We start from the raw sequence: 12,801 nt of genomic DNA, 5'->3' as shown, positions 1-12,801 counted from the left end.
GTTTTTTTCCAAATTTGTTAAAATGGAAAAATGCTGATAGGCTCCAGCCCCCCCCCCCCCCAACCCTTAACAGGATAAGCAGAAGAAATGGGAAATGGATGGATGAATGGATGGATGGATGGATGGATGGAAAAATGCTTTACACATTCATATAATGTTCCCTTTTTTTGTAAAATAATTTATCAGACATTTTTCTGAGTGAAGACACTGTTGTGTTCCTGAAACTGTATCATACAGCAAAAAAGAGCTCTCCCTTCTATCATCATGATACGAAACTCGATATTACAGTGAAAAATTAGTGCATAATGAGTAAAAATGTGAAAGAAACACAAAAAAGTTTAGATGTTTACTTAAACAAATGTAGGCAGTGAATACCCTAAGTTTCTTCAAACAGTTTGAATTGTGTGTTTCAGATATGCCTCAATGTGCTTTTTTCCCTTTTTTTAAGTAAAAGGGGAATGTGCGGTGAATGCCAAAGGCGGCGTGAATATTTACAATTATTAACTGCAGTGAAACTTATCAGTATTCATGTAGTAAATATCTGGATCTGCTGTTTCTTTGAATTAGCAACGTGTCGGTGTATGTTTCCAGTAAAGCGTCTGAAAATTAAAATAACGCTTGCTCTATACCAAAACTTTAATTCAGTTTGGCCCAGATATCGGAGGATTTCACTGGAACACAATTAAACAAGCAGAAAGTGGAAGAAATTAAGATCTATAATAATTACATTAACTTCCAAAAAGAAGTATTCAAGTGATATTCTACTTTGGAGAAAACTTTGTTTTGTTCAATAAAATAGCTGATAGAAGTTCGTTTAAAGAGCAGAGAAGAGAAACTCTCCTCCTTGATCCGGCCCTCCTCACATTAAACTAAGTGCTGGGGAAGATAACAACCAATGGGACTTCCAAATGCATCAACATCAAAAAGCCATTTAATCATTGCTCTAGCCCCCCGCACACTCTCTTTCCTCCAGCCTTCATGCCAAATACCATTTCATGTCTCTTGGGAGCAGGAAACATTTAATAAAACTTCTCTAATCGAGTTTGGCGGCACAGAGCTGTGTGGCCTCGCTCACATACTCGCAGCCGACTGTTTGTCCTCTGAAAAAACTCTCCTTCAGCTCTGGGACTCAGTTCCTCAGGGGGGGACTTTCTTTTCCAAACTGATGTTTGCGGGACTTTTGTGTAAGCAGACCTGACAAAAACGGACCCTTTGTGGCTCTTACATATTGGCTTTAGGCCCAGAGGTTGCCAAAAAATGACGTTTGATGGACTTCTAATGTTTCCAAAGAGAATTGGAAAGTTACAATCTGACAAATCAGTCACTGGAAATTATAAAAAATATGAAGTTTAATGTCCTGAACTGGTGCAAACTGGAGCCAGAGGTGCGTCTTCTATCCTTTTTAAAATATCAAGCTGTCAGCAATTTAGGGTGAGCGAGCATTTTAAAGGAAAACAACTGGGCGGGAGCCTCACTCCTGCTACTTTGATTTTCACCTACTGCATTTAACAATGAGGACAAATGACAAATTCGTTTCACTGTTATGGCAGGGTATTGGCAGGGACATCACAAGATGCATCACGATATAATATATGTATTGCAATAATCTACTCCAAATTTCAATATAGAGCAGAAAGCACAATTTGTCGTTAACCACATTAGGCAATCTAGTCACATTATAATTGCATAGTTGCACACTGTAACTGTACGTGCTAAATCTACTGCCATATCATACATGGGTCACAATATGATTTTATCCCAATAGTTGGGATAATAGGGAAAATAAATACAGCATTGTGGAAACAAATATGATTATACTGATTTCACTGCACATTCCAGGTAATTATTCACCATATGATGAGATTCAATTCCATTTGATCCACTTTTCAAAATGCAGAGCACTTATCTCATTTCAGAGCCAGCGGCTGCGAAAACGGCAACATGGATGGCATATAAAATATGAACTGTATATGAATAAAACAGCGAAAGTAATGAGGTATAAATGGGTAAATATTAAACATAAAGCAACTTTTGAACATGAGTACGCAGTAAAACCATCCACTGAAGTCCTCATGAAATTAAAATAGATGTTTGAGGGTGCTTTCCCAGTTCTACTTTGCTCTGGTTGAAATTAGTTGAAGAGTTTGTAAACGGAGTATTTTTCTGCTGGTTCCATTTGTTTTCCGCAGAGAGGAAATCCAGGCAAACCAACATGTGGCACGGCAAACCACATGGGAAGATTCCCATGGATTGGTTGGATGAATTTGTGGGCAGAAACAATACCACAAACACGCCATACCACCATTAATTTGAAACCATCAAAACAAGGTCTCCGTCTGGTTTCTTTGGTTTGCACCAGAGTGATTTTCGAATTTCACACCTGACAAAACAAACCGCACCACAGGGGAAAAAAAAAAAACACGGCTGAAAAACTCAATTAATTTAGGGTCTTAGTCAGCACAAGACAGCCAGTAGAGTGCTATTTGATTATTACACATATTTATGTAAAAAAAAGACGCCCGGATGGAACAAATGGATACTCATGTTGCTTTGTATACAACACGAGGAAGAAAACTTGCTCAGCGAAGTCAAGACTTGTGCGACGGTAAAATTGAGGAAAGAACAAAGTTTCTTTTAACTTTATGTGATCAACCTTTGCCAAGTCCAAATGCAAAGATGCATGCTGTTGTCATGCACCTGAATTCATGTTGATTCTGTCAGATGGTAACATTACAATTGAAACATTATTACCTCATCAGGTCAGCAGGCTGGCTGTCCTGCTTTGTATCAGTGTGTCTCGCAAAAGTGACCCACAGAAACAGATGTGGATGCTTGACTGGAATGAAAATGGTGTTCCAGGGGGGAAATGATTAAAAAAAAACAGCCTAGACCATTTAATTTCTACAGAATTTAGAATTCAGGAAATAAGAGGAAAACACTGATTTAGCACAATCAAGCAAGGTATCTCAAAAGTCGAGTGTGCCAGTCAGTAACTGGTGAAGCTGTAAGAAACAAAAAAAGCATTCAATTTGACGCAAAGCTAGAGTACACCCCCAAAATTGAATGACTCGCCAACAATGTCCAAGAAGTGTAAAATATAATGAAGAAAATCTTCATACTTCTTTTCAGACATTGTTGGCATGTTCTCATTGAATTGCTTGAGTAAGCAGTGGGTTCTGGTGTTTTCCTCCAGAACTGTATCTTTTCATTAATGGGGTCATCTCCTTTAACCTCCGAGCTGATCTGCCACCTGAAACTCACCTCACAAGCGTTTCTCTCGCTCTCTGAATCAGTCATTTATCAAAAGCAGCTGGTGCAGTCAGGAAATCTGAAAATGGAGTGTTTACGTTTCATAAAAAGACAGGTTGTTAAGTGAGTGGTTTCATGTCACCTTCTCTCCACTTATTTTCTTTCACTCTCACTTTCTTTTCCAGAGTGCCGTTCTCATCGGAGTATTATCAAGTCAACACAGCTCCGACCCCGCACCTGCTTACTATTGGACACGAGTAGGAACTGGAATCTTTCCTGCCACTGAACTTGCTGTACGTCGTTCCAGATAACCCTAAGAGCTTTATCCTGAACATACACAGCAGAGATTTATTCTTGACCTTTTGCAGTCAGGTACAACCATGACCGTTTAAAACACCTAATCCCATGACTGCTGCATTTTGGAGAAAGTATGGAACCTTTTGCTGTCCTACAAAGGACACACACAGACACACACACATAAAGCACATCTCTACAAGAGCATGCAGGCTTCCTTTCCATATAAACTCCTTAAGATACAAGCAAACATTTTGAATTATAGGGACTGAGACTCCTACAATTCAAACTAAGACTCATCCTGACATGTGCAAAGAGAAAATACACTGATCAAAGGATTCCAAATCAGTTCCTAATAAATTAGCCAAACAAAATAAAGAATTAAAAATAGATTGGGTTCCACAGCAGCCCGACCCCCCGCTCTGCTGGCATGGTTTCTCATACACAGCAGCAGCAGACAGGAATTCCAATCAATCCTTTTATGTTCACGCCAGTTAACAATACAAACAGCCGAAACAATACACTTTAATAAAAATTGAGGTGTTGTCAGTGAATGGATAAAAATTAAATAAAATCATGAAATAATAAATTAACAGAACTCAAACACTTGCCAATAGGGCTACTTTTTCCATCACACATTTTAGTTAAAATACTAAGATAACACAATAGGCAAAACGTAATCTGATGCTAGAATTTCCATCAGAAACACTCTTCATCAAACACTTCCCACACCTCTGATTTCCCTGCTTCTCTGGTAGCGAGTCGAGCGACAGCACCAGCAGCAAGTTTACTTTCGCCAACTCCACCTTCTCCTAGAGGGCCAGGCTAAAGACGTGCATGCAGCAGCATCAGGTCTGCCCCCGCCCTTCTCCATGATGCATGTTGCAGGCAGCAGCCAGCCAGAAACTTTCTTTAGCAGTGATTATTTTTTTTTGGGGGGGAGCCCGAGGTCTGACCTGACCTGACCCACTTGCATATTTTTTTTGACCCGAACCCGCAGATCCCATTGAGTTTGTCGGGCTGGCCTGACCCGTTGAGAACTCTACCTGCCTGGTCTTGTCTGACCTGAGAATGACCTAAATTTGCTCAAATCTGACTGGCTATTTGGCTCTCATCCCAATCAGTCACAGTCAGCTTTTTTTGTGGCCTGAACGTGATGGGTACCAAGGAAGAAAATGTTAAAAAGAAAGAAGACAGGTGAGAAAGAAATGGGTGGTGCAGAAAAGATTAGATTAAAGAAAATAAAACTGCTCCAGCAAGATGATGCCAAGTGTGCAAAACTGACATATTATACTTATTATTAAGCCAGGTGTTATTAACATGACCAATTGACAGTGATTTGTGCCTAAAATTACCTCAAATGGCCACGTGCCAGCGAAGGCCTCTGAAGCTCTACCTCCCGGGCTGAATAAGGGGCCAAGCACATCCCTGACTAGAGCAATGATTACATTTTAATAAATTACAGTATTAAGTTTTAGGGAACACAAGTGGTAGCTTTTAATCAGACAGCATGACAGCTGATTCGTCAGGGGGGATATTAAACCATCACAATAATAAAAATGGTATGATGAGTTAGTCTGACTGTTTGATTCAGTGCGGGAGGTGATAGACTGATTGATCACTATGTATTTCAAAAAACAAGCTTCTTATCTTTTTAAAATGGGGACAGCACAGGAGAACAGTCCTGTCAGTCATCACTGCTGCTTCACCAAGCTACAGTAGGTTTAATGGTTTCCAGTAGACTTGAGAGTCTATATTGGGTCCACTCAGGTTGTTTTAAATTCACCTTTGACTCGCAGTAGCTGATTCGTCAGGGGGGGATACTAAACCATCACAATAATAAAAATTGGTATGATGAGTTAGTCTGACTGTTTGATTCAGTGCGGGAGGTGATAGACTGATTGATCACTATGTATTTAAAAAAACAAGCTTCTTATCTTTTTAAAATGGGGACAGCACAGGAGAACAGTCCTGTCAGTCATCACTGCTGCTTCACCAAGCTACAGTAGGTTTAATGGTTTCCAGTAGACTTGAGAGTCTATATTGGGTCCACTCAGGTTGTTTTAAATTCACCTTTGACTCGCAGTAGCTGGCAGCGCTGGGCAGCTCTTCACACAGTTGCAGAGTTTCTTTGGAGGAACCCTGCACAACTGATACTAATCAAAGGAAAATGTCTAGATGTGTTGCCCCACTTTGATCACTTCTTTTGTTACAATATTCTGTTACACCACTTATTTATACATTTGCGGCAAAGAAATGAATAATGGGGCAGAGATTCCAGGCTGTCTGACTTGACTTGACTTGACTTTGCTGCCTCCTGTCAGTTCTCATTCAGCTAAATTATTTTTCACTTAAGGCTTTTCTCATTTGCTTGTATCTTAGAAAGCAATCCTACAAAGTTTGGAAAAGTCTGGTGATTCTTTGCCTTCCATATGAAACCAAAGGTCAGTTAGTCAAAGGAATACTTCATGTATATTTTGATTTAAAAAAAGGGCAGTCAACATTAATGAACAAGATCAGTCACAGACACATACATGCTGGACTGCAGCATTATTGTTCATTTTCATTCTCAGTCCCTTGCCAAAAGAGAAAAATATATCAAAAAATATACATAATTCCTCAAATCAAAGATGAATCCATAAAAATCGAAGATGCATCTATGATCAACGACTGAAATCAAACAGTTCCCAGCTTGAAAGGCCGTGATCAACAACCAGTCAACATATCCAATATACTCGACTCTGTGTGGGTCAAATTTATACGCCAAAGCCACGTGATGGATTTAGCGCTGCACCTAACCATTGTTTCGATTAGTCCAACATCTTTTTTTCTCAATTTGACGACAAAAAGATTATTTGTCCAAAAACAAATACAAAGAAAATTTCAATATATCCTTCATATTTAAAGGAATATGTATGCACTTCAGGACTTATATCTGCAAGGCAAAATGGCTTGGTCTTACCAGTAACCTCTGTTTTACAGTAAAATATCAAATTCTGCTACAATTAAATTAAAGCCCTTAAATTAAGGAGCTCTGCAACATATAAAATAAATGAAATTATATGAACTCGGACGCAACGTCAAAACACTGTGCAATCTCTAGGTCACTCTTTGAGTGATTTTTTTTTCCTGCAAAGCAGGAAGACAACAGGAACAACAACCTCATCCGGACATTATCATCCTGATGAACACACTAAATTTGAAAAAACTGATAGAAGGCAAAGCAACTAATACTCAACCTAGCAACAGCACTGAGCACCAATATCAGCAATTCAAAAGCTCACCCATTATGAGAGAAATTATATTAATTAACAACATTGGCAGGTTTTTTTTTTTAAATGATACTTTTCAGCTTTTCTTCTGAGAATATAAATTATATTCAATAATAAAGGATGTAGTAAAGAATTCTACTTGTGCTAAAGGTACTAGCTCAAAGACCTGTGGGCAAGACTGACTTCAGCGAAACAGCCACTGACTGACTCTAACAGGCTGCTACTTCCATTATATACAGTACAAGAGATTTATCACACCTCTGAGTTAGAATTACCTTGGCTGTCAAATTCAAGGACAGTTTTTGTTTTCAGACTTTGAGTTGATGAATTTGTATGTGAGTCATTATGAAGGCCTGAACCTCATTTCTAATCATGTCAAGTTCAAAACTCTCAGTGAAAGATTCTCAAAGTTAAAATTTGCAAACGAGGGGTTTCCCCAGAATCTGGAACCTTCAAACCTGAGAAGTGTACAAATTTGGCGGTTGAGTTTCCGGTAAAAGTGTTCAAGGCCTCTTTTATTTTTCAAAAACCTTGAAGAGTTTTCCTAAAAAAAGACTGACCTTCAAGCATTTTAACTCCCCCAGGAGGCCTTTTAGTTGTAGTATTAATAGAATAGGGTGAATGAGACACACTAAAAATGATAACTAGCAGATCTCTCCTGATACAGAACAGAGGCAGCGAGCATAGAATAAACGTCCATTGTCATCATGCTCTGATGCCAGATACTGGACACAACTTGCACTTAACCCTCTGAACACTGTGTTTTATAAAAAAAAAAAGTATCTATAACAGCCAGAATACACTGGGTATCATCAGATTTTCAACTTGCCAGCTGCTCTACAAAACATGTCCAACCTTGGCTTCTACCACAAAAAATAACCAAAATTTAAGCTTCAAACTGCAATATTTGTGTAATTCTGCTATTTAACCATTGTGGGCTCTTTCATTGAATGTTGTTGTTTTTTGTTTCTTTTAATAAGGCATTAAGGCTTGAGTGAGTGCCAAGGCAAAATGGATATCATTGCACTGATTGGAAGTTGCACTTTCATTGTATGTGACAAATAAAATTGAGCAGCATATTTAAAATAAGACCTGCGTCAGGTTTTGAAATCTTGAAATCATCTCCAAATCATAAAATCACGCTCTCCTTGCACAATTGGGAAATCTCGATTGCCTCAGCTGACATCAAGCTACGTTACTAAATTTAAATGAAATGTAGTCAAAACTGCGGACTCCAGGATGTGAATTGTCTGAAAATTGTTCAAACACCTAGTATACAGAGTTTTTAATGATGTAAATCATTGATTTTTTTCAATATGTATTCTTTTAACATTTATTATGAACACTTGGAGTGTTGTATACATTGATTCCAAGTTTTTTTGTCAACTGTAATAATCAACTTAAATTTTACCGTTTAATGATTTATGGAATGACGACTATGTTATGCGTAAGTCTTCACTGCCTCTAGCCTACATTGTGTTGTTTCACTCGAGGTTCAGTACTTTAAATTGATGTGAAAAAAAGAGCCCATAGTGGATAAAAATGTGAAGGAGGCAAATTAACGGCTCGAGGTTCACAGGGCTCATTAGGTGCTGCCTTAAGAAATGTCAGAGTGATTTTTTGCCTGTAAAATCAAAGAGAAAATGACCAAATGTATAATCCAGAGAAGCAAAATGACCACAGGACTTACCCTCCCCTTACGACCAAGAAACACCTGAGCAAGGCACTTCACACACACATCCTCCCTCTCTCACACTCACATGTCTGGTTTCACAGACAAACCCATCAAATAAATGCTCTCACACAGAATTACAGTTGCACATCCCCACACTTTCAGTCTCATTTATAGTCTCTCGCTCTCTCTCGCTCATCTGAAACCACAGGCACCACAAACAGCTATCATCACCTCTGCCTCACAGCTGGCAACTTATTACATGTGGTTAAACTTAACCCACTAGCAGCCTGGCCTCCCAGAATTCCCTGCTACTTGCTACAAGCATGACATTTGATTGTGACAAAGCCAGGATACCAATGAACAATCACACAATTTATCCCAACGTTCCATTGAGACCAGCATCACTGTGGAGTTTGGATTTGGGGAAAAAAAGAGGGAGCCATTTTCATATCACTTACTGTACATTCTTACTGCATAAAAACCCAAGGAAATTTATTTTTTCTATGTTGCTGACCTCTACTGTGACACCCTAAGACCTTTTGATGAAAACATGAAAATCTCACAGATCATTAAAAATAATTCTGTTCTCAGGTTGTCTGCCACGTGTAGCTCAAAGACAACATGGGAGAAGATTTTTGTGGTCAAAGGTCAAGGTCACCCTGTGCAGCGTTTTTAGTTTTAAGATAAAATAGTTGCATAATGTTGTTTCAATGGCACATGTTAGTACTTGACAATTTATTCCTCAATGTGCAACAGAAATATTTAGGTCAGTACAAAACAAAAAAGCTTTTTTTCCAGCTTTAGTGTCACAGCTCAACAATGCTTGAGCAAGTTCTATTCCTGATATGATGTGTTAAACAAATTATGTGGGTGGTCTTCACTTGTATTTTTGAGGTAATTTAAGTTAGAGATTTTTTAGTCTGCATTCTCAAATCAAAAACACGAAAGAGGCACCGCCCTATGAATGTGTTTTGGCAGAGAGCAACCCCTATAAATGAAACAAGTACCAGGTGAAAAAAACAATAACACAATCTTATAATGATGTTTTAATGCCGCTCAGAGGACAGAGGTCAGCTATAAATGCAGCTCAGGGATGAACAGGTCTGGGCAAGGGGGGACATCTGCAGACAGCACTGAGTGAAGGTCTGTCTAACCACTGAGCTATCACGTCAACACCCACAAGCATTTTGACCCTTGTATACTCCAAAGACAACCCCACCCTCTATGCTATAAACTGAAATATGTTATACAGACAGTTTAAACACCTACCAAGGCCTGTAGATAAAGTTACAAAACCAAAAAGGAAAAAAAAGGAGTTGTAAAAGCTCTGGAATTGTCTGAATATGAAAGCACCTTATACAATACCGGGCTTAAAAAAAAAAAAAAGATGTTCTCACTGCATCTGGTGAGAAATGATATTCCAGAAACGAAGGGAGGGGGAAAGCTGTTAAAATCCACTCAACAGACCGTCTGGACTTAAAAGGGTTTCACGGCACTGGCCATGAATTCTCTCATACACGGCTGTCAGCTGGCAAGTGTCCACACACACACACACAAACACATAGAGCTCTTGGATTAATCCTAAATTTAGTTGGCAGACACCAATGTGCTCATGTAGATCCAGCAGAATATCAAAACATATTCGGAAGGGATTTTCAGGACAGGAATTAAGAACAGCTCAGACACAAACAGAACCTTCAAAAAAAGAGAGCCGAACACTCGGACTCACTGGTAGGAAAGCAGGAAATACCTCCTTTTGATGCAACATGCAATACATTTGCTGCACATATGGAGAAGGAGCAGGAGGAGGAGGAGAGAACAGTGAGGAAGGTGATAAGACATGTGTTTGCAGTCTTCTGTTGAAGAGAATTTTATGTTGACAGTTGAGGTGTTCCTGTACTGATTTAGCCACAGAAGAGAATAAATTGTAAAAATAAAAAATCAGTCGGATTTACCTGAACAAGAACTCCACAGGAAACTCATCAGAAAAAGAAAATCAAAGAAAAAGCCATCCTAGAGCATTCAAAGACACAAAAATAGTACTGGGCCACGTGTGCATACATTATGCAACAAACAAATCAAATATTAAACTTGTGAAATATTTATTGTGGTGGTCCGAGGGAAAAAGTAAATTTGACTAAATGTGTCAACCACAGCACAGACAAATTAGTTTGGTGGGGTTCATAAAGTGCAAAGAAACATATGATAGAGAATCCCCCACCGAGCATATAAATATCTGACTGAACGATGACTTCACTGACGAATCTCTTAAACACTCTTTACGACAAGTGGGTGCAAAGCCAAATGCATATCCAGCATGCATAGGGGCCTGCGTCAACAGTTGGACTGCACATGTCCAAACAGGCTGCCTGACTTATTTTTAACCTCAATTTATCCACAATAATCTGGGTGTGTCAACCACGCATCTGCTGATGAGTTTCAGGGAAGATGGTGGGTTTCTCAAATTAATTGAAATGTGCTTGATGAGCTCTTTAAAGTTTGGTTATGTGTTTTCTCTTAAAACCCACCCATCCCAGGATAGGTTTTGCACCATGACAGATCTGAAGGATTGTTAACAGCGGCGTAAAGGCACTGCTGACAACACAGGCTGTCGCTTGTAGCCACAACAAAGGTCGAATGACCCCTGATGCTTTTACTTTCTCCAGGGCCTCAGTGGGTCGGGTTTTAGTAGTCTACCGATGTCAGAGTTTGAGGAATATTAAACCTTCTTTCACTTAGCAAATCATACCAGTCTTCTCAATACATTAATGCTGTCTTAAAAGAATATTTCATCCAAAAAGTGTAATTTGCCTTTCAATGTTTAATCGCATTCTCAAACTTATTTTCCCCCGTTCTTAACTTCTTAATGACTCCAAGGGTCAGAAAACACCAGCCACAACTGAAAGCTGACAACAACAAACTGTCCAAAGAATCCATACACAAACTCTCAAACTACATCGTCCAGTATAGTCCACATCTTTATCCAGCCGTATTCTCAATAATCCAAAAACTTTGTTTTGACCTAAAAACAAGCCAACTAAAACACATCTGATTTACCCTTTTTTGGTTGAAGCAGTGCTTCAAGACAGTAGCTATGCAGGAACTTCCACTAAAAAAAAAAAAAGAAGAAAAAAAAAACTTTTTTTCAAGCCTTGAATATTTAACCACACTAGCTTATCAACATAGTCATTTGATTTTTCCATCTCTTCAATACTTCAGTAGATAGCAATACTTGTGTAAACCTCTCTGCCATTTCTTAATCAAGTTTTTTTGAAGTCTGTAATCTTTTCCATCATATTTTGCAGTAATTCCAGCAGTGCTTTGGCAACCCATCAAACGCAGTGCCAATAAAGCTCATAGGATTGAAATGGACTTGACTGGCAGCCTGGTGAGCCGACATGACAGACCAGACAAAAAAAAACACATTTGGCAAGTGACAACAGGGCCGAGATGTAAACTCATCATGAAGATATATGTTCTTGTGTGTCACCCTCCCACCAAAGTCTTTCGCTCATTCCTCCTTTTCTTGCTGAATTACTTAATTGGAAAGACATTAGACACACTTTTCAGAGGAAACACCGCTATGAATTTGCATAATACAGCTGTTACTTCTGAAATACACCTGAATATCCCAGCAGGAGAGGAGAGAAAAAAAACAGAAAAACAGGATATGAAACAGAGATGAAAGATGACTCACCTGTGCGCTCGATATAGTCAACGCACTTCTCAATGAAAAGTGGGATGGGCCGATCCGGGGTCACCAGGTTCTGCAAGGGGACACCAAAGTAGTTGCTCTCCCAGGTTCGTCTGGTGGGAGGGTACAGAGGCTTGGGGGGCTTGGAAGCTTTTGGCTATGAGAGAGTGATTGGAAAAAGAGGAATAAGATTAGAGGAAATGTCAACAGAAAGAAACAAGTGGGAGTTAAACAAGGATGGGGCAAATAAGATGAATATGAGGAGTAAGGGGGAAAAGTAGGGCCCAAAGGAAAACAAAGTTAAAGTAAAAAAAATATATATAACAGGGAGAAGGATACAAAGAATGAATGAGGTGGAATAGAATCAGGGGAAAAGAGGATAGAAGAAAACAAAGGTGGGACAAGAAGATTGTTGAAGGAGACAGGGAATAGCAGACCAATGGACAATGGATAAAAATAAGTAATGAGGAGTGAGGAAATCAGTGTCAGGGAGTTCAAGGTGAAGTATGTTTTAAAGAGAGCAGGAAGAGCATGAGGGGAAAGAAAGAATAAAGAAAATTAAAGAGAGAACAGGGAATGAAGAAAGACGAGGGAAAAAATACAAAACAAAAAGGGTA

At 39.0% G+C, this 12,801-nt stretch overlaps 1 protein-coding gene across 2 annotated transcripts in view; it reads right to left on the bottom strand.

The window, feature by feature from the left end:
* The window catches only part of arhgap5 (Rho GTPase activating protein 5), a 63,788-nt gene that overhangs the window by 32,132 nt on the left and 18,855 nt on the right, over positions 1 to 12,801 (bottom strand). For both annotated transcript variants that reach the window (XM_086182258.1, XM_086182259.1), the window contains exon 3: positions 12,188 to 12,341. In XM_086182258.1, the coding sequence (XP_086038384.1) occupies positions 12,188 to 12,341 (154 nt within the window). The remainder of the gene's footprint in view (positions 1 to 12,187; positions 12,342 to 12,801) is intronic.

This window comes from Aulostomus chinensis, chromosome 17 (assembly GCF_037954235.1).
Source record: "Aulostomus chinensis isolate RoL2024-O1b breed Wild chromosome 17, RoL_Achi_v1.0, whole genome shotgun sequence".
Lineage (NCBI taxonomy): Eukaryota > Metazoa > Chordata > Actinopteri > Syngnathiformes > Aulostomidae > Aulostomus > Aulostomus chinensis.
Note: the sequence above shows the minus strand (reverse complement) of the source record. Positions and strands in the feature narration are given on the sequence as shown.